Source organism: Sciurus vulgaris (genome assembly GCF_902686455.1).
Source record: "Sciurus vulgaris genome assembly, chromosome: 4".
Lineage (NCBI taxonomy): Eukaryota > Metazoa > Chordata > Mammalia > Rodentia > Sciuridae > Sciurus > Sciurus vulgaris.
The window spans coordinates 58,893,348-58,916,361 of record NC_136464.1 but is presented as its reverse complement, the minus strand read 5'-3'; the positions used below and the strand labels follow the sequence as shown (position 1 = coordinate 58,916,361).

At 32.7% G+C, this 23,014-nt stretch overlaps 1 protein-coding gene across 1 annotated transcript in view; it reads right to left on the bottom strand.

Moving 5' to 3' along the window:
- The window catches only part of HERC4 (HECT and RLD domain containing E3 ubiquitin protein ligase 4), a 115,891-nt gene that overhangs the window by 38,080 nt on the left and 54,797 nt on the right, over positions 1-23,014 (bottom strand). Inside the window, 7 exon segments of the mRNA XM_079135765.1 lie at positions 8,383-8,555; positions 9,949-10,138; positions 10,638-10,749; positions 10,872-10,931; positions 12,247-12,371; positions 13,069-13,145; positions 21,807-21,967. Coding sequence (XP_078991891.1) covers positions 8,383-8,555; positions 9,949-10,138; positions 10,638-10,749; positions 10,872-10,931; positions 12,247-12,371; positions 13,069-13,145; positions 21,807-21,967 — 898 coding nt within the window.

Sequence of the window (23,014 nt, the reverse complement as noted above, 5' to 3'; positions counted from 1 at the left end):
CAAAATTTGTGGGATGCTGATAAAGTATGACACAGATGAAATCTAAAACATTAGGAGATCATAAAGAAGAATAAAATTAAGGGCAAGTCAAGTGGAAGAAAACATAAATCAATGAAAGAAAACAGAAAAGAGGGAAAAAAGCACAAATGGGGTTTTTAAAAAAGATCAATGAAACTGGTATGCCTCTAGCCAGACTGACAGGAGACACAAATTACCACTATCAGGCATGAAAAAGATCTCATCACACAGATGTCTTACCAATAAAAACTGACTCAAGAAGAAACAGGAAATTTGAAGTGCCCTATATTTTAATATAAAATTAAAAATTTTCCTGAAAGAAAACTCTAAGACCAATATGATTTCACTAGGGAATCAGATCTTTTTTTCCCCCCAGTGCAGGGTATCAAACCCAGGACCTGTATATGCTAGGTAAGCCTCTATTACAGAGCTAAAGTACTGGTCCTTTACCAAACAGGTAAGAAAAAAATAATATAAATATTTTCTTTCAGAAGATAAAGGAATCATTTCTTAATTCATTTTATGAAGCCAGAATAACTTTGAGAGCAAAAACTGACAACAGAATAAAAATTACTGGTCAACACCCCTCATGAACACAGATAGTCCTTCACAAAATACTGCAAATTAAATCCAACAATAAAGTGTAACACACGATGCTTAAGTGGAATTCATTCCCACAGTGCAAAGTTGATTTAACCATCTTGATACAGAAAAAGCATCTGAAAAAATTCAACATGCATTCATAATAAACACATACGGCAAACCAGGAACAAATGGAAACTTCTCCAAACAGACAAAGTCACCTACCAAAAACCAAAAATCTTACAGTTAAAATATCACATTTACTGGTGAAGTATTTAACTTTCTCAAAGATCTGGGAAGTAGGCAAGGATGACCACTATAATCATTTATGTTAATATTGTACTAGAATCTTTGGTTAATAAAATATGGTAGAGGGTGGAGCAGAATCCAACCTCTCTCTTTTCTCTCTCACACACACACAAATATATATAATAAAATATATAATATATAAAAATATATAAATTTATTATATATAAACATATATATAATAAAATATAGTAAAGGTAGAGGGTAGAGCAGAATCCAAACCCCCAAAACACACATACACACACACACATACATACAAATAAAATGGCAAGAAGATAACATGACTGGGCACAAATTCAAATGATAATAATTTAACCAGACCACAGTGTAAAAATTTAGTATTTAAAACTTAAACTGAATTATCTCTATACTAGCAATAAGCAACTAAAAATGAAAATTTTCATAATACAATCAAAAACATATAACATTTACAAGTAATTTTTAATTTTTAAAATTAATTATATATTTGCAGTCCTGGGGATTGAACCCAGTGATGCTTTACCACCTAGCTACATCCTTAGCCCCTTTTTACTTTTTATTTTGAGACAGTGTCTCATGCTGGCTTCAAATTTGGTGATTCTTCTGCCCCAGTCTTCCAAGTGGCTGGGACTATAGGCATGCGCTACCATGCCCAGTTTAGGAGAAATTTTTTTTAAAAAAAAGATGTAAAAGACCTCTGAAAACTACAATACATTGCTGAGAGAAAATAAAGAGACTTAAATAAATGAAGAGATATACATGTTTGTGGATTGGAAAAGAATAACAAGACTGAACAAACAAATGCAAACAATGAAATTAGTCTGGACTCTTATTAATTTTTAAACAAGTGATATAAAAAACATTTTTGATACAATTGAGAACATTTAAATACCCCAGGATAGATTATATTGTAGGATTATAATTAAATTCCTTGAATAATTGTACTATTATGTAGAGAAAGGCCTATATTCTTAGCGAATGCTGAAGTACTAAATGGTGATATTTGTTTTATACTTTAAAATGATTCATGGAAATGTATTTATAAAAATAGACATAAAGCAAATTTGACAGAAAGTTAACTGCTAAATCTGGAAAGAAGGTATACAGATGTTCATTTTATTTGCTTTTCAATATTTTAGTATGAAATATTTAGTCAAAATAAAAATTAAAGAGGGAAAGTTAAAAGGACGTCAAGAAATAAAGTTTGAAGGAGACCATTTTAAGCAAAAAGAATAACATGAACTAAAGGAGACAAAATTTGTATATATTTGCCCAGATGAACTGCTGGTCCAAGGAGAATGAGAAATACATAGTTCAAAACAGGACCAAAAGTGCAGCTGGAAGCTAGGATGTGCTAAACTATCTAGATTTCAGGTCAAAACACAGTTCACTCTAGCAAGAATCAGAATAAATGCTTACTATTGTTTGAGTTTGGAGGTGTTTTGTTGCAAAGCATATTGTGGCAAGAGCTGATAACAAGAGAAATAGGTTTTGGAGTCAAGTGATATCACTGATTCTTATTTTTTTAATGAAAATTCTGTTGGCAGATTTAGTAGTAGTGATAGAAAAAGAACTGGGATAGTACTAAAAGATTCAAGGTTTCTAGACAATAAGAATGAATAGAAGCCAGGTGTGGTGACTCATCACTATAATTTCAAACACTGGGGAGGCTGAGGCAAGAGGATTACAAGTTCCAGGCCAGCTTCACAGTGTCTCTAAATAAAAAAATATAAAAAGGACCAAAGACATAACTCAGTGGTAAAGCTCCCCTGCCTTCAAACCCCAATACCAAATAAATAAATAAAAATGGAGAAGTGGTGGCAGCTAAATGAATAGAGAAGTCAAGTAAAGGGTTAAAGACATCAATATTTCAACCCTTCAATAAAGGGTCAAAGGAAGCTGGTTACACACATACAACTACACAGGCCAGGAAAGAAGTCAATCTTGGTTGGATAGGAGTGGGAGCTGAAAAGGGAAAGAAATTTGTTATTAAACTCTTTTTAAGTAACTGGAGGACTATCGAATAGCTCAAGAGAAAGATTTACCTTAAAGACCGAATTGAGGACCCTTTGTTCCTTAAAGGAGACAGCAAAAGATGTGACAGGTGAGGTGAGGTAAGGAGTAAAACAAAATGAGTCAAACACTAACATGAGAAATGCTGCACTTGGGAGAAGAAAAATAAATTATCAAAAGAAATAAAGTTGATCTAACAGTAAACTAGTTTCCCATGGAAAATAACAAAAGCAACTTTATAATTTTTTTTTTAAAATCACATATACACTAAATCAACTAAGCAATGTTTGAAAGGAACAAAAAAAAAAAAAAAATCTAGTAGTGGTGTAAATCTAACTAGACAAAGATGGTGTCCAAACAATGCTCAATAAATATGAAATGAACTTTTGGACAAATAAAAGTAATAAGAGATATGCATAACGTCATTACTCTTTAAAATGACCTGTTTATCTGTTGCATCTTCATTGAAATGTATTGCACAGTTATTACAAATTTAACACAAGCTTCTCTAACATATCATGTATTCCCCTAACTCCAATTCCGGAGGCTGAGCCCGAGTGTTTTATGATAAGCACACATCTACCACTGAGCTATATTACCAGCTCTCACACCACGCATTCTTAATTCATACTAACTCCTAAAATATGTTCATATATACAGGCATATCTGCATATATAAATGTGTATATATTTAGTATATTTTGTATATATTTAGTATATTTTTATGACTGTTTGAAATGGCTAATTCTTTGGCTTAGTCTTTTAAGTACAGATAACCGCATTTTAGACACATTTAATAATATTTTTATTTACAAAGTTGAGGTTTGTAACCACTCTATTCACTGGCAAAAGCGCTTTGAGTTTTTTTTTTTTTTTTTTTTTGGTTCACTGTTCTGATTAATTTTTTACTGTGGCTAGGGTAACTCATTTGGAAGAAACAGACCAGAGTGAAACTTCTAACACTGGTTATTCAAACAAAACAAAGGAACCTACTATATGATCAAAATTTTCATCCTAGAGCAAGAGTTCAGCGAACAACCATTTGTGGGCTACACATTACCCACTATTTTTATTAAGAAAGTTTTACTGAAAAATAGCCACATCCACCTACTTACATGCTGTCCACAGTAGAGTTGATAAACAGTTCAAACACAAACTGTATATTTCACACAGCATAAAATATTTATTATCGGTCCCTAGAGGCTTTGGTATTTTACTTTAAAACAACTAAAATCATTAGCCGAACTCCTTTTCAAAAAAAAAAAAAAAAAAAAAGCAAAATATGAAACATGATAGTTTCCTTCCCCATATTCAAATTTATAAATACATATGCCTTTAATCACATTTGAACCACATTAGTCATACTGAAATTTAATGACCCTGGATCACACATCCCATTGAACTTTATATACATACATATTATCTTTAATATTTTAAAATTTAAAAGGTAAACCATAGTTTCCTTCGCCAAAAGGAAAGAAACTATACTATAATTTGCAGTCTGCATGTCTTGCAGATATTGGTTGTTATATAAGTTTTCTTAAGAGAAATACTAATATACTAGAATTAAAATTAATGATGAAAAAAGCCAGGTTTGGTTCAGAAACAGATTAATTTCAAACTTAAGACTTGTGAAAAACTTCTGGCTGGTAGTTAATTCAGATATATGGATTTGATAATTAAAGAGAAAACCAATTAACACTGCTTTTAAAATAGGAAAATCAGACATGGAATAAAAGATTGACCCAGAAGACATATATTACAAATGAACATACAAAAATCAAGAGTTTCAAAAAAATAAAAATTTGCATGGTAAATAAGATTCGACAAGACATCCTCTGCCCCAAGAAGCCTTCCTTAATCTTTTACAGTTAGCAAACTACATTTTTCCTACTCCAACACTTACCATGTATACCATATAAGCTTATTTACTTGTATATGTACAACTCCCCTTGATTTCATAATCTCAACAAGGGCAGAAATCACATCTTTTAGTTATCGCTGCATCCCTAATACCTAATATAATGATAAGCATACAGTAGGCACTCAATAAATATTCACAAAATAAAAACAGAAGAGATCATATGGCAGAAGTTCAAAACAATCTATACATTCAGAATTACTATTTAAAATATATAAAATCTAAGTTTTATTATAATACTTTTATTTCATATTTTAATTACAATTTAGAATCCTGGTTTACAAACTTCAGTTCTGGGGTGGTAGGCTGAGCAGATACATATTAGAGGTCCTTGCGAAAAAAAAAAAAAAAAGAAAGAAAGTATGGAAAAAATCACTGATTTAGAAGACCAGCACAATATACAGCAACTAAGCTATACAGATAGTATAAGGCTTTTCTTTTGTTATAGTAATACCACTACAATGTCCTGTGTGAAAACTCAAATAACCCAATTACTTGCCAGTAAACTTATTTCTGATATGTCCATTCCTGACAGCAGGTACCAAAGGAATTTTTCTTATGATGCCATTTGGAGCACTGGAAATGATTTTTAATTCAAAAGCTTTCCAAAGGACATGACATATGGGAGGAACAAGCATATCCATACAACCTAAAATGAACAGGAAACACAATATGCTGTTTTATAGTTCCTGATCCTGCTCCAGGGTTAGATCAAGAAGGAACTGAGGAAATATTCCCTAATTCTTAATCATGGAGCAGAAAGAGGAAGTATATCGTTGTCAAACATAATGTATATGGTTGTCAGATGTTTCTGATAAGTAACTTGGGTTTCTCTAAAGACAAAAATAAATCATCCTGACAGCTAATTATGCACAGGTATTTATTTATGGTAGAATAGGATGAAGCCATGTTTTCTCTAAAGTAAGGAGTAAAGATAACTGACTGAACTAAGGACATCCAGAAGAGATTTACCCCAGACAAGCATGGTGGCACACACCTGCAATCCCAGCAACTCAAGAGGCTGGGCAGGAGGATTACAACTGAGACCAGCATCAGCAACTTAGTGAGCCCCTGTCTCAAAACATAAAAACATAAAAAAGGGGTGGGTACTTTGCTCAGTGGCAAAGTACTCCTGGGGTCAATCTCCAATACCAGAAAGAGGAAGAGAGAGAGAGAGAGAGAGAGAGAGAGAGAGACAGAGAGACAGAGAGACACAGAGACAGAGACAGACAGAGACACAGAGAGAGAGACAGAAAGACAGAGAGAAAGATAGATACTGAGGCTGATTGATTCAACCAGTATCATTCTGCTTTAAAGTATTTAATAACAAGAATCCAGTTCCCTTATAACCCAATAAGTCAAGTCAAAAGAAGCGGCTATTCACCCAAATGGTGATGTAAAATCACTCACTTTGGAATGTTTAACAACATACATATATTATAAAATTTAAACAATACATCAATCCTAGCAAACTATCATGGCTGATATTTTTAATCATTTTGTAGATACCTGGTTCATTTGCATATGTGATAAAGAGAAACACTTGTTCAAATTTCACACTGGTAGGAAGCAGCACAAAAAGGATTAAAACTTGATCTTTTGATTTCTAATCCAGGTCCTATAACATAATACTATGCTACCTGCCATCTAGAATATAAACCTCTAGATTGAGAGGTATAACATAAAGGCAAATCCCCTTCTAAAATAGAGAAACAGTAGACGCAGCAGGGACATTGGGAGTAGATATGGATTTGTATTTCAATTGTGCTACTCACTGGTTTATGATCTTTGATGTTGAGATTCATTTTCCAGTCTAAAAATGGGCAAAATACCAATACTACAGGGTTTTTAAAAGTTAAATGAGTAATACATACAAAGTGCTCACATGTATCATGTACAGAAGAGATTACAATTCTGGACAGTTAGCAAGCAATAAATGTTAGGTTAATTTTCCCTTCACCTTTAATTAACAACTAGTATCTAGTATGGTTCCACCAAAAAGGGCACTGAGGAATACTTATTCTATTCCAGGGAATAGAGCGTTGCCTGATTCCAGAATTTTAATCTTTACCTCCCCTCCCCCGCCCCCCAAAAAAAGCATTTAGAAATAGAACCCTGTATCTTTCTTCCTCATTAGAGATTGAGGTTTCTGAGTTGAACAGATAAGTTACTTATTCAAGTCTTTCATATAGTTATGAAAGACAATATGTTCAATTTCTTCCCCTGACTCTCCCCTTTCTTTTTCTTGTGGTAAAAGATACAGCTAAGGGAAAACAATAATCTTTAGGGGGAATAGGATAAGTAAACAATGAAGGCAAAGAGACTGAGTAATCATTTATGAATAGGGTCCACCTGAAAAGAAATGGTTTGCAGATACAGTAGGAAGAAGGAGTTCAGAGGAAAGAAAAAAAAAAATCTAATTAATCTCTTGAATCCTAGGCAAAAGGTATATGGAAAGGGAGAGACTCATCCCATGGAGTTGAGTATCCTCATTACAGCAGTTTGCTGCAGACCCAGACCCTGATATGCTGCAAGAAAGCTGTGTTCAGGGCAATGACTTGTTTCTCTAAAAAAGAAATAGCTATAATTTCTTTAATTATAATGAGAAATTAGTTTTCTCTAGGAATCTTAGACATACTAAAAAAGGAAAACATTCAGAAAGTTAAGCAGTTTAGAAAAATACCTAGGAGCTTCACTAAAAGAATAGAAAGGAAAGTAAATTATCCATAAGAGTTTTTTCTTACAGAGAAGGACTATTTATCCCCTGATTATTTACCTTATCACTAGGCAAGAAGAATCTGGAAGTACAAAGAAAATGTTAAGGAAAAGAAACTAAAGATTAAAGGTTCATCTGAGGTTTCCCATCACTCTATCGGCTAGAAACGAATGCTTCTCCCTTAGGTCATGTCTCATCTAAGTAACGACTCAAAAATACCAAATGGCATAACAAAGATATACCTACCAACTGTCAGGGATGACTCAAATCCATCTTTAATGAAACAGCTGAGATTCTACTTCTTCATATAACTGTACTGCTACAAGTGTAAAGGGTACTATTTCTTACACTGGGAAGAAGGGCAGGAAAGAACAATAGGCAAATTAATGAATTACATATGGTTCCAATTTCAAATTAGTCATTTGTTTCAAATGAAACATTATACTTTGAGGCCATTAGTACCTAAGAGCAAAAGAACCATAAGCTTAAATATTCATAAAAAGAAGTAGGGCCAACTCTTTTTCATATGAGAACCCTTATAACTAACAAAAAAAGTACTATTAAGCAAATTATGTTCTTCATATAAAATATAAGAATTCTAATTCATTAGTATGCTATTGTTCTGCCCAACTATAAACAAGTTATTTATAAACATCTAATGAAGTCAAATAAGACCAAAGTTCCAAAGTACAGATAAACTATTTCATTTAAAACAAACTATGGATAACTTTCCAAATTTTTATATGTTATGCCAATCTAAATATGTAATATATTAATGTTAAAATGAACATTATCAATCTGTTAGTAGGAATGGGAAGAGAGAAAAATAAAGGAACTATTGGACATACCCTATGTAATATTTCTAAAACCTTTAATGCAGTATGAAGAAAACTGTTGAAAATTCTTCTTTCAGAAGGGGGAATGCCGATCTTGTAGAGTTTCAAAAGATGTACCACAACTTCCTTAAAAAGTTCTACTATCTTGAAGAATAGTGGAGGTTCAAGTATTGACCACCAGTTTTCTGTTATTAAAGGGTGAACATGCAAATAAAATGAATAAAAAAAAAAAAATCACAATTTTCAAAACCATACTGACTTTCTTCTAAAGCAGTGATTCTTTAACCCTTTGAAAATCCCAAGAAGGTGCTCATAGCAATATTTTATATAACATATCTAGGGTTATAGACACCCCCAACCCAAACATCACCAAGTTAAAATATACTGTCCATGAAAGCTCTCAAAAGCAAAAATAAAGTATAAAAAGCCTATCTGAATTTACATATTGGTTTCCTACATTATGTTTTAAAATCCACCACTAAATCTATACCTAATATTAAAACCAATTATTATAGTGTTTTTGTTATCAGGATTTTGATGTTTAAAACTAAATATACTTAAAAATGATTTTGCTCTAATATTTATGGATCTTAATTTTTCTCTCTCAGCTTACTATAAAGCTGAAATATTGTACAGCACCACCTTTACAATGCAAGAAACTCCTGAAAATCAAATATGGAAACTTAACAATGTAAAGTCCTAACATGTATGTCCTTTTCCACATTCACAATTTGTAGTTGCTAACTACAAATATTACAATCTCATACATCATGTAGGAAGAAAAAAAATCTTCTGAAATAGGGAAGCAATAGTCTTGAGTCCCTGCTTCACTCTTCTATTACTAGCGAATTTCCTCAGATTTCAGTATTCTACCTTTGCTTGCTGCTTCCTCTGCTCACCCTGTCTTAAAAGTTTGTACTGATTTTATTACTCTTATGTATTTCAGTTCAATATATTTAGCAAATACTATGAGAAAGGAAAGCAGTGGGTTAAATATAACAAGCAAACTATAAAGGTCAGGAGTTAGAGATGAAACCCATACAATTTAGAGAGATTAAGGTGAGAAAAGCTTAGGCCAAAAAAACAGCAAATAGAGATAGAACTGCTCTAGATGAGGAATAAAATCTTGCCCACAGCAGAAGAACAAAATCAAACATTAGGAAATTAGAAAGCAAAAGAAAACATGAGGCAAAGGTCATCAGGGTTCAAGGATGATATGAAACCCATTTATTCAGTTTTATTTCTTCTTCCTTGTTTACTTCTTTAATAGCAAGATCACTCTCAAGGCAATGAGGGAGAGAAATAAAGATAATGATTTTTCTTTCTTAATACTGACTCTACTGTTATATTTGATTAAAATTCTGTATCTAACAAGTTTTGTTTTCAGCAACTTCAACAATTAGAAGCAAATGACTAGAAAAAAAAGCAACAAAAGAAAAAATAGATTTATTTTTCCCTGTAGAACAATGTAAAAAAAAAAAAAAAAAAAAAGGCAGCAAAATGTCAAACAGCAAAAAGAGCTTATCAACATTTCCATTTGAAGAGAAAAGGTTTCAAAAGAAATACTGAAATTCTTACCGAGTACTTTCAGTGGTGCCTTTTCTAGGTTCACAAGAGCTGTACCAAAGGGAATTGCTATTGTTGTGAAATTGTTGGAATCACTCATCAGGGGACATTCTGGTAGAGTAAGATAAAACCTCAATGCTTCAACATCAGGTAATGAGCTAGTCAGTTTAGGTATAAGATTCTTTTCCAAACTAGCTGCCACCTATATATTGACAAAAAGTAAAACCTACTTCATTTAAAATGAATTCACTTAAAAAAAAAAAAAAAAAAAAAGAATATGATGTTATAGCAAACATGAAATGGTGAAGAAAAAAAAAGACATCATACAATAAATGTACTATGGAGCACAATGAATATGAATGCCTAAGCATTGCTAAGAGAACTTTAAAAATCTTGTGTGAAAGTCAAATAAATATTCTACCACTACAATCATAAACAGACTTAACAAACACAGTGATATTAATTCAAAATCTGTTAAAAACACCTGTAAAGATACACAGATTTGTGACAGCTAAATTACAAATGCTAAAAAATAAAGTCTTATTTTAATTCTTCTATTAGTGCATGTAATAGGATTACATAAAGGACATCATAATGAGTCTATGAAACAGGGAAGTTAATTAGGTTACAAACACACAAAATAACATGGAATCAAAAAACTCAGCTACATATAATAAGTATAAAATACTTTAAAAACAAACCTGTTGAGATATCTGAGGATGATCAGGTTGTATAAGTTTGTGGAATAAAAGTCTAGCAGCATTCATATCAACCCCTGGAAATCTGGTACCTGTTCTATAGTGATCATCATTGCTGAAAAAGAAAAAAAATTACAATTAAAAAAATAAAAAACCTTTTTAACATTATTTCACTTTAAAATATATTTAATACAGTAAATTAAGAAAGTTTCAGCAAACCAAGGAATTGCCACTTACCTAACAGCTAAAAAACTTCCATTCAGGCAACCAGATGAAGAAAATGTTCCATCTATTTCACTAAAAAGAAATTTTTTTTCAAAAAGTGATTTTCGTTTGCCATTTTTTAACAGAAATGAAAATAGTCAATCTAATATTTAATGGTACAGAGCACTTCTCTAAACACCACCCAATTAAAATGAATCAGAATTATGTAACCTACTGAAGATTATGTAATGTTTGAAAAGGTATAACTGTATGCCCTAATTTTCTCAAATACATTTTTCATCTTCTGATTTATCAAACAAATATGATATTCTTGCATAATTTTTACTTATTTACTTTTTCAAAACTGGGGATTGAACCCAGAGCCTCACATGTGCTAAGTAAGCATGTGCTCCCCAGAGGTACACTCTCTGCCCCTTTTATTTTGAGACAGGATCTACCAGAATTACCCAGCTGGCCTTAAGTTTACAATCCTCCAGACTTATCATCCAGAGTAGCTGGAATTGCAGGTATATGCCACTATGCCTGGCCAATGTTCTTAAATTTTTTTTGTAAGCATGAACATTTAATTTGTAAAATTCTACAAGGTAGTGATAATCTTGGACTCTGGATAACCCTGGATATTTGGTAACCTTGGGTGCTATTTTCAAGGCCTACACTGGGATTTTCAAATAGTCATAAATCATTTAACAAAAGGACATGTTCTGAGAAATGGGTCATTCAACAATTTCATCATAGCCTACGACCACGGCTAGGCTATAGAGTATATATCCATAGCCTATTGCTCCTAAGGCTATGACTGACAAAACCACACAAGGTTAAATAAAGTACAAGAAAAAGTGATGCAGTCTACAGATATTCAGCGAAGATGAGATGTATGAAACCGCTGACAAAGTAACAAAACATATTGTTATACTACAATTTTTTGAATACACTCTAAAATAATAAAAGGTACAATACAGTAAACACACACACTAGTAACAGTTATTTGTTATCAAGTTATTACCCACTGTACATAAGTGCATGTGCTCTACTTGTATAAACACAAAATTCAAGAAAAAAGGAATATTCAAGTCTTTCAGGGAATATAAAAATTAAGAGTTATTACGCTGTCATAGGGGACATATTTTAAACTAAGTTCTAAAATAGGTAATTCCATAGTTTATCATTTAGCATATCTTTATACATTAGAACTGAAACTTACACAAATTTAAATGAGATCTTTAAAAATACTCATTATGAAAATTTAGGATATTTGAATTTTTATATATATAAACCATACAGTGAGTGAAATTAATACTGAAATGAAAATTCCCAGTAATGGTTACTCTACCACAGGGTTGAGATGTTGAGTTTGTCTTTGTGTCAGGTAGGTAAATGTTTGCCTTACTTGGCTATCTCCACAGGAAACCTTCCAGAGGGATAGCTTAGCCATTTTTGAATTAGAGCTTCATTCACTGTCCAGATCTGCTTTGAAGGATCTGGACATCTGAAGTCATCAGGTGGCCCACAAGTCTAAATTATAACATTAAGGAGATTAGTCAAGGGAAGAGACATTATCTGTAACTGAAAACTAAGAACCTCCTACTATGTATTTTTTTTAACAGAAGTTAATCTCCAGTAAACACATGAAACAAAAACTTAGCATATTTCAGAAAAATAAACTTTATTTTGTAGACTTGAGGGATAAAAATTAAAGCAACTACTCTGTAACATGTAAAGAACATAATGAGTTTTAAAGCTACAAAATTATTGTACTACAGTAATAAAAAAATAATAAAATTATGGCATTTGCTGGTAAATGGATGGAAATGCAGACTCATGCCAAGTCAAATAAGTCAAACCCCCAAAACCAAAGCCCAAATATTCTCTCTGATATGCGACTGCTAACACACAACAAGTGGGGGAGGGAAGGATAGAAGTTCATTGGATTAGACAAAAGGAAATGAAGGGAAGGGAGAGAGAAGGGATGGAAGTAGGAAAGACAGCAGAATATATTGGACATAACCTTCCTGTTCCTTTGTTACATGTTCAAAACATTACACAACCAGAGTTAACTCCACATCATGTACAACCACAAGAATGGGAGGTTATACTCCATGTATGTATAATATGTCAAAATACATTCTACTGTCATGTATAATTAAAAAGAAGAAATAAAAAATTTAAAACAAATTATTGAGCTAAATAATTTATATGACTCTATTATTACCTGGGGACTAGAGTAATGTGAAAAGCTTTGATCTCCACCTGAGAAAATTCTTTTTACACAGAAATATTCTTCAGAATCTGTAATAAAAATAAAATGCAAAAAATTAGAATCCAAGACATATTTTTTCAGAGCATCACATTGCTATTAGATTTGTCTTAATCATTTAATTTAATTAGACCTCCCACTCTTGGAATATTCTGAGTGCTCTGAGGATAGGAGAGACCAAAGGAACAGTGTTGAATGATTCCATAAGCATAAGCAGCATTTTAATAAGTTGACAATTCATTCTTCTGGCATACATGCAAGAATAAGTCTGCCTCATTACATTTGTTTAAAGATAATATAAAACCAGAATGAAAGCTGCAAGATAGTTTAAAATAAAACAAAGACTATTCATTCTTTAAAAATACAGTAAAAATTAAAATTTGAGTGAATACTTTATAATGCAAAATTAGTTCCTCTTTCAATATATCTGCTTAAAAGATGACACATACAGTACCCTATTATAAATTAAAGCTAGTTATTTCCAAATAGAATCCATGATCCCCATCTCTTAGTTTTCTGTTTCTTCACCTTATATTATTAGTGACCATAGCTGTTACAGAGAATTACAAATTCTCTTTAAGGAAAAGGACCACATTTTAATTTTTTTGATTATTCCCTACTAAAGTGTTTGATTTGTAAAAGAAGCAAGTAAACATTTGGCAATATGAATAAACAATATAAAATAAATATCAAGTAGCTTAGCATACAAAAATAAAAGCTTCAGAGTTCACAACATTAATATAAATCAAATACTTCATAAGTCACAAGAACACCCTATCACCAAAAGACATTCTAAAAACAGATTAAGCTGATCATTTAACTAAAAATCACATCATTCTCACAAGTCTACATAAAATTGTTCATTTCCCCCAAAAGATCTGTTAGTAGGTTGCTTATTTGTTCCTAAGTGATTCTGCCCCCTATAAATTCCCTAGAAGATGAATAACTAATCTAGAGTACATGAACAGATTTTCAGAAACTGAGTTAGGCATTAGAAGTTAAACTCCTTAATTTCCTTTCAATTGCTACTCCAAAAAGTTTGAGAAATCTAGTCATTTATTATGTAAGCCTTCCTGCAGACTGGATTGGCTGACTATGTTTATGGTTTCTCCCAATATTTTGCCTAGTCTTCTATATTTCCTATTCATCGGTAGTTAGATCTAGACAGGCTTCAATCACACCTTACTTCAGTAAAACTACTACACTGGGGATTTGGGAGTATTCCTCCATCAGGAAACACAATGTCTGGTTGAGTTCCTTTTATGTGACTCCTGGAAGCACTCGTGCTCAATGCTTAGATCATTAATTCATTATGGGTTTAAAAATGGTAATATGGGTTCCATTATTTCTTCCTATTGCAGCTAGACAATGTTTCCCCAATCTACTATACAGTAACCCTGTAATAGGAAAGGAAATGTTAGTATACAAACATGTGCATTTATTAACTATCCTTTTGTTTTTTTAATTTGCACTTTTTTGCTCCTAAAGAGAGCAATAATTTCTGTATGTTTTTTATTAACATTAATTTCCTTTATCTATTAGGTATCTTAATGTTTTCCTCATCAACACGAAAAAATTTTGGATAGTCACAATATTAACCTTAGGTTGTAACTATTACATTCTTTCCAAATAATTATTTACTTAGTTTTGATTCAGAGCTTTTATTTTTCCACTTAATCAAGTTCTTAAATTATCTAATTCTTTGGAACTTTCATGTATTTATGCTGAGAAAAAATTTCTCCATCCTCAAAACAGAATTATTTCCTTCTCTCAATAACTTTTTATTCTTGCTGGGCACAATGATGCCTACCTGTAATCCCTGCAGTATGGTTTGGATATAAGGTGTCCCCAAAAAGCTCCTTTACTAATGTAGGAATGTTTGAAGCTGAAATGACTGAATTTTGAGAGCTGTAATCTAATCAGTCCATCCTAGTTTGAATGGGACTAACTGGGTGATAATTGTAGGCAGGTAGGTTACTGGGGGCATGCCCTGGAAACGTCCATCTTTCCTGTGGCCTGGCCCTTCCCCTCTTTCTCTCTTCCCCTCCTATCCTCCCCTAACCCACTTCCTGGCCACTATGAGACGTTTTCCTCCACCCTGCCCTTCAGCCACCATGTCCTGTTCTCCTTTGGCACACAGTAATTTGGCTGTCTATGGACTGAGACCTCTGAAATGGTGAGCTCCAAATAAACATTCCCTCCGCCAAGTTGTTATTGTTGGGTCATTTTGTTCTTGTCAGGTCACAGCAATGCAAACTAATTAATACACTCAGTGACTTGGGTTGCTGAGGCAGGATGACCCCAATTTTGAGGCCAACCTCAGCAACTTAGTGAGTTCCTATATCTCAAAATAAAAAATAAAGGGTGGGGATGTAGTTCAATGGTAGCTACTAATGGTACAATGGTACTGATGGCTAATAGTAGCCCCAGTACCACAAAACAACAACAAAAGAACTTTTACGCTTGAATCTATTTATTTCAATGTAAACTGTTAGATTAGCACCTAAACTGACTTTTATGTCACTGCTATTTTCATGTGCTGAGTAATTCTTCCTCATTTTCTAAACTTAGTGATGCCTCATCTACAACATACAATCTAAACAATTATGGCACTTTACCTCTATCCCCAAACTACTGCGTAAGTCCCTCTTGACATTCCAAGCACCCACTGAACTGGAGTTTGAACTTGAAATAAATCCTACATACAATGTATATATGAGGATTTACTGAATGTGTACATAATACAGTTTTACAGTATATGATGCCACATCCAGGAAGGCTAATTCATTCTCTCCTTACTATTAATAAAATTCACTATCAGAGAAAACTGAACTTTTGAAATAAGAAAAACAAAACAAACAAAAAAAAAAAACAGGTTTTGTTTGTTGTTGTTTTTTTTCTTTGTGAGCTAGGAATCAAATCCAGTAATCTTAACATGTGCCCCACAAAAAAAAGCAGTTTTGGTCAGGTACAGTGATACATACTTATAATTCCAGTGACACAAGAGGTGCACAAGTTCAAGGTCAGCCTAGGCAACTGATAGGTAACTTGTCTCAAAAAATTAAAAAGGGTTGGGATATACTTCAATGGTAGAGTACCCCAGGTTCAACCTCCAGTACTGAAGAAATTTTTTAAAAAGAGAAGGAAGGGGGCATTTCTGATGGTCTCTGAAACAATCTATTTTCTTGGGACTTATTTAGCACCCCAAAAGGTTTTACTTATGTGAGTTGAAACCATTAATACTTAACCATATTAGAACTTAATTTTTAAATCTTCTTTTAATACCTTTATTTATTTTTATGTGGTGCTAAGGATTGAACCCAGTTCCTCACGCTGCTCCGCGAGCAGTCTACCACTGGGCCACAATCCCAGGCCCTTAAAATTTTTTTAATACTGATTTATTTGAAGATTACCAACAATGAATGTTCTATGTGTTAACATAGAAAACATTCTAAATACAGAAACTATTTTGACCTCACAAACACTGATACAGAACCATTATTCCTAAGCAAAGTGTCACTTTTTTCTAGAATATAAAAGTAAAAATAAAGACAAATTTTGTAAGTGGATTTTATTTGCCTTAGTTTGTACGTGACTCTGAAAGAAGATTCAAAAAAAGGTTTAAATCTTAGTAAAGTTCACTTAATTTTTAAAAAGTCTGATTTTTGGTTTACTAATACATGCCTATAACAAAATGTTGCTGTACACTTTGTGTAATCTTCTAGGTAGCACATATTCTTACGAGAATAATTTTCTGTGCTTTATGTTGTCTTTATAGACTTTCATTATTTAAGGAGGAAAAGAAAAAAGATTTCTCAATTATGAGAGTACTAAAGTTATTTGCAATCATATTACTATCTCTGTTTTTTTGAACCATTTTTCACTTTAGTAAAAAAAGGTAACCGAGTACTATTTTGTAAGTACCCATGATTATTTTGTCCTTTATAATTCATACATCAGTTATTAACTCTTTGTATGTGTGTGTCAAACTCATTTAATTCCTGTCATTTCAAGAAAGAAAGGAAATATGAAATAAGACAGGAAACAAAAGAAAAATAAGAATTTTTGTAAAAGTAAAAAGTCATTTCACCCACACTTCAGAGATCTGACAATCTACCTTGAAAGTTTTAACTGGAATTTGATTCCTAAATCTATTTTTATTTTATTTTTAATGGGTGCATTATAATTACACATAGTAGTGGGATTCGTTATACCATATTCATACATGACATTACATCATTTGATCAATCTCATCTCCCAGATTCTTCCTTATCTCTCCGTCCCTGTAAAGCAAATGAACCATGATTGCATGTATCTTAATGAAATGTGCAAATTTCCTCTCACGCTGATTTTTGCCTTCCTGTGATGGGCTGAATTATGTCCCCACCAAAAGTTCATATCTGAAGCCCTAACCCATAATACCTCAAAATGTGACCATATCTGACATTAAGATCTTTAAGGAGATGACAAGTTAAAATGAGGTCATTATGGTCCCCTAGCCTAATACAACTGGTACTTTTCTAAGAGAAGATACCAGGGATATACAGAGAGGGAGGAAAGAAGGCAGGAGAAGGGTGGGAAACTTGCACTCCTTAAGAGAACATAGTGAGAAGATGAGTACCTGAAATCAAAGTACCTGAAATCAAAGAAGTCAGAAGAAAGCAAACCTTCTGGTACCTTAATCTTAGTTGTTCTAGCCTCCAGAAATGTGAGAAAACAAATGTCTTTAAGTCATTGAGTCAATGGTATTTTGTTCTAGCAAATACACTTCCAAAAATAGAAGTGTATTTATTCAGGAGAAAAAATGTCCAAAATGTTTTGCAAGCCACAGAAACAACCAAATTTTCCTGTCCATTGTATTATTCTTATTATGAACCCTTATCAGATTATACTAATTCAAAATTGTCAATAATAAACTATGGTCTCACTATTTTGCCCAGGATGGCCTTGAGCACAGGAGCTCAAATGATCCCTGTGTCTCATCCTCTCAAGTAACTATACCTACAGGTGTGTACCACCATGGCTAGGTAGGCCACAGTAATTTTAATCCTCTGTAATTTATTAATACAGTTTTTGTTTACTCTGATGCTTGCCTGAAGGTTCCTATATAAGCTACAGATCACAATTTATTTTTTCAAAGAAGGATCTAACCCAGAGCCCTGTGAAAAGAACTGTATTAGGTAACTAAAACAACTTATATATTTAAAAAAAAAATGGCATTTGGGTACAGGCTTCTGAGGAGATATCTCTTAGATTTCATAACATACCAGTGGACTATAGTGGGACTCTTTTTTTGTCAGTGAGAAGCAGAACAAAGTTCATGAAACTGCTAACCCACCCAAGATATACCCAGAGCAATAATTCATTATAGGAATGGATAAAATGATGAATAAAAATTTATTATGATTATTTAAAATATTGTTTTAATGACATTGTTTTCTGAATATATACAAAAGTACTTCCTCCTTTGTAAAGTTACCCAGTACACAATAATTTTGTAAATTCCTCTTTAGAAAACTAACATGAAGCACTAAAACCTCATTCCCATTGATCTCCAGAAGTCAATGAGTAGTCTTACTAAGGTTCCTTTTTTTCCAAAAGCAAAGAAGTTATGAGTGAGGTTCAACAAGAATCTCTCCCCTTACTAGAGCAAAATTAACAACCAGAGACTTATCAGAAATTAAGAATGATGGCTACTGAATCAAGAATGACAAATCATTTTAAGAAACAAAAATTGGCTATTACTTGTGAAGGCAATGCCTATCATGCTATTGTGGGTTGAACTGTGTCTTCTCAAAATTGCTATGTTGAAAACCTAATCACCAGTACCTCAGTAAGTGGGAAATAAAGACACTAGAGATGTAATTAGTTAAGGTGAGGTCATAATGGAGTAGGGTGGGCCCGTGAACCCTAACCCAATAACTAGGGTCCTTATAAAAGGGGGGAGTCTGCAAGCAGACATGCACACAGAGAGAATGCCATGTTAAGAAGAAAGGAGAGATCTCTGTATCAAGAAACACCAAAGACTTTTGTCAAACCACCAGAAGCTACAAGAAATATATATGACACATTTTGCCTCACAGACTTCAGAAGGAAGCAACTCTCATTTCTGATTTCTGGCCTCTAGAACTGTGCTAAAATTAATTTATGCTGTTTAAGCCATCCAGATTGTAGTAGTTTGTTATAGAAGTCCTTGCAAAACAACAAAGTTGTTTAAACTCTCACATTCCAAAGAAAGGTATGTTCCTTGTCCACCTCCAAGGAGATATCTCTAAACCACTGGACTATCCTGTCAAGTGTGTCTGTTTTGCCCACGAACTTGGTCACACCAGGGAGTTTTTGCTAACCATGTAATTCATGGATCTCTACAGGGGCTATAAAGAGTAAATTAAATTCACATTTAAACAGTATTTTTCCTATACAGCTGTAGAAAAGTATCAAATAATTATCACTAATTTTTATTATGGCAAAATATACACAACATAAAGTGCACAATTCAGTTAGCATTAAGTACATTCACGACAATGCAATCATCACTAATCAATTCCAGACTTTCTCATTCTGTAAATAGAAAATCTATTACACTAACAATTCTTCATTCCCTCCTCCCTCCAGCAACCAGTAACCATGAATTTAAATGCTATAACTACTACTTCATATAAGTGGAATCATACAATATTGTCCTTTCCTGTATGTCTTCTTTCACTTAGCATAATGTTCTCAGGGTTCATCCATGTTTTAGTCCATATGCAAATTTCATTCCTTTTTATGGTTTAATAACATTCCATCATGTGTATATAATATCTTTTTTACCCATTAATCTGTTGATGAACACTTGAATTGCTTCCATCTTTGGCTACTGTGTATCAACAATTTTTTGATGAAACTAAATTATAGATAAAATTATTGATTACAAAATGCCATCTCCTTTTTCATTTTAACGCAAATAATCTAAGGTCTGCAGTTTCAAAGGTGACAAAATAAATCCCTAAGTGAGTAAACTTCATAAACAAAAACGTGATTCCTTATAGTATTTATAATACTTAGAGTTATAAAATCGTTTTACTATTTTATTAACAATGCCGTCTGTAGAAGAAATGGATTCATGATAAAACACCAATATACTTGCTACGGATACAAGAAAAACAATACTATTAAAAAATTAAAAAGCATGTTGTGAAACTAAAAGTAACTGAAAGAAAATGAAGCCATATTATAAATACAAAGACACAAAATCAAATCTAAACAAGAAAATTTGGTAGGACCCTATGATGATCTTTCCTAAATAAGAGCACAACAAACAGCCTTTAAATCTTTTAAATTAAAAAAGAAACTTCAAAATTATTCATAAAAAAAGTTATAGGGTTGGGGATATGGTTCAGTTGCTAGAACACTTGCAAAGCATGTGTGAGGTCCTGGGTTCAATCTCCAGCACAATTCCCCCACCTCCCCAGAAACGTTAAGGACCTTTTCAAAAGAGATCAGACGTGTCCAGGGTGGGATAGCCATAGACAATTATGGACCTTTTCAAATGTCAACCTTCATAGTATGCTCAACACCATGAATACATAAAATCTGCAACACAAACACACATTTTACACTGCTTTATAAAACACCTAGACTTCTATCAATAGATAAAAGACATGAGAACAATAATTCTGAGAACAATTTATGATGGTAAAGAAAATATAAAAAGGAAGTATATTTTCATTATAGCATGCAACCAATGAATGCAAAACCAGCTCAAATATTTCATAGTAAAATGCCAATGGAAAAAAAAAAAAAACACACACATCTGCTCAAGAATAGAAAATAAAAATAAACACACATTTGGCTAAAGCAAAAAGAATATAAAAGGCAAATTAAAAATTTAGTATCCTGAATAGGAGTAGACTTACATACTTTAAACTTTAAAAAATTAGAATATGATATACATATTATGATATACCAAAATAATTAAAAGCAGAACCTCAGATGTTTGTATACCCATGCTCACAGAAGTATTATTCACAATAGCCCAAATGGTGGAAGTAAGCCCATAAGTAAAAAATGTGATATATACATAAAAGGGAACATGATGTCTAAAAAACAAGTAAATTCTGACACATGCTAGAACATGGATAAACCTTGATAACATTATGCTAAGTGAAGTAAGTCAGTTAGAAAAGACAATACTGTATGATTTCATATGATGTACTTGGAGTCCAATCTAATTCAGAGAAAGAAAGCACAATGGTTGTTTTTTGGGTGGGCAGGGGTGTGGGGGGGTCAGGTAACAGCTGTTGTTTAATGGATATAGAGCTTTAGTCGTACAAGATGAAAAGCGTTCTGGAGAAGTTATACAACAATGTGAATGTATTTAGTAATTTTACACTGTTGAACTTAAAAATGGTTAAGTTAGTAAGTTTTGTTATTTTTATTTTACCCCATTTTAAAAACAAAAACTCCTTCTTATTGGTATTTAGTTATCACCTAGTTCTCACACAACCCACCCTCTAAACCACTTTTATTTTATCCAGAATTTCCTTAACCATAATAAAAACAAATTAAGCAACCATATGCATTGTTCTTAAACTTGCTATTTTAACTTAATATATCTTAGAATTCTTGCAAACAGAAAACTTAATGACTTAAGAGCAACGTTTTATTGAAAACTTAAGTATGTATAACAAAGGCTGTAATATATTACTTACCACTATCTAGTGAACATTGCCCATTATATGGAAACCAATTTCCTTTAACAGTGAAAGGACTTTTCCTGTTGCTTGTTGAACCAGTTCCCAGTTGGCCATTACCACCAAGACCGAAAGAATAAATTCGTCCTGATGAAGGGACAAAAGCAGAAGTATGCTGCCTAAAATGATAGAAAACCTCAGACTTAGTGTTATCTTCCAAACAATTTACATTAATAAAATATAATATTAACTGATACTAATGTTTCTCTTCAAAAATAAATAAAAACAATTGTTATATAACTTCTGTACAGAGTTATCAACAATCTTACTCTATAACAAATCAATTCAGTATCACACAGGTAAGCTGTATAAACATGGTTTTCAGAAAATGTTCGAATTTAAAAAGGCCCAGGTCTACAATGAAATCCCTTACAACAGATGATTCAGCACAAGAGTAACACCTAACTAGGATGTCCAAGGAGGTCCTTCCTCCCCTTTCCCTGTTTGTCAGGTTCTTTGGGCACCACTCAAAGTTTTAGGTTAAGAAGTAAGCAAGTAATCTAGTACCCATCACTAGAGAAATTATGTTTCTTTCTTCAAAGGAAACATGTCTCTATATTTACAACCGCAGACCCCACTGGAAGTACTATGGTCAAAGCAAATCAAAGAAACTATACAATGAAAACCAATCTATTCTCCATTAACCTATACAACTCTGATATTTTAACTATGTTTACAAATGATTTAAACGTGATTAAGTAGGCCTTATAGTCTTCAATCTCAGGTTTTATGTCTTTAGTCAAGTCTGGAAAATTCTCAACCATTATTTCTATAGCCTTTCACCTCTTCCCAATATATATCCTACTTTTTTTTTTTTTTTTGGTTGTTTTTGGCACCAGGGATTTAATCCGGAGGCACTTTACCACTGAACCACATCCCCAGCCCTTTTTACGTTTTTATTTTGAAACAAGGTCTCATTAAATTGCTGACAGCCTTGCTAAGTAGCTAAGGTTGGCCTTGAACTTGAAATCCTCCTGCTTCAGTCTCCCGAGTCACTGGGATTACAAGCATGCACCTCTGCTCACAGCTCAGAAAAGACATATTTTAGTGATCTTAAAATTTAACTAAAAAGTTAAATTCTTAGAAAAATACGTAGTCTAAATAACCGACTTAACAGTGACCTTTAAAGCCACTAAATAAAGAATGTTTTTAAATTTTTAAAAAAG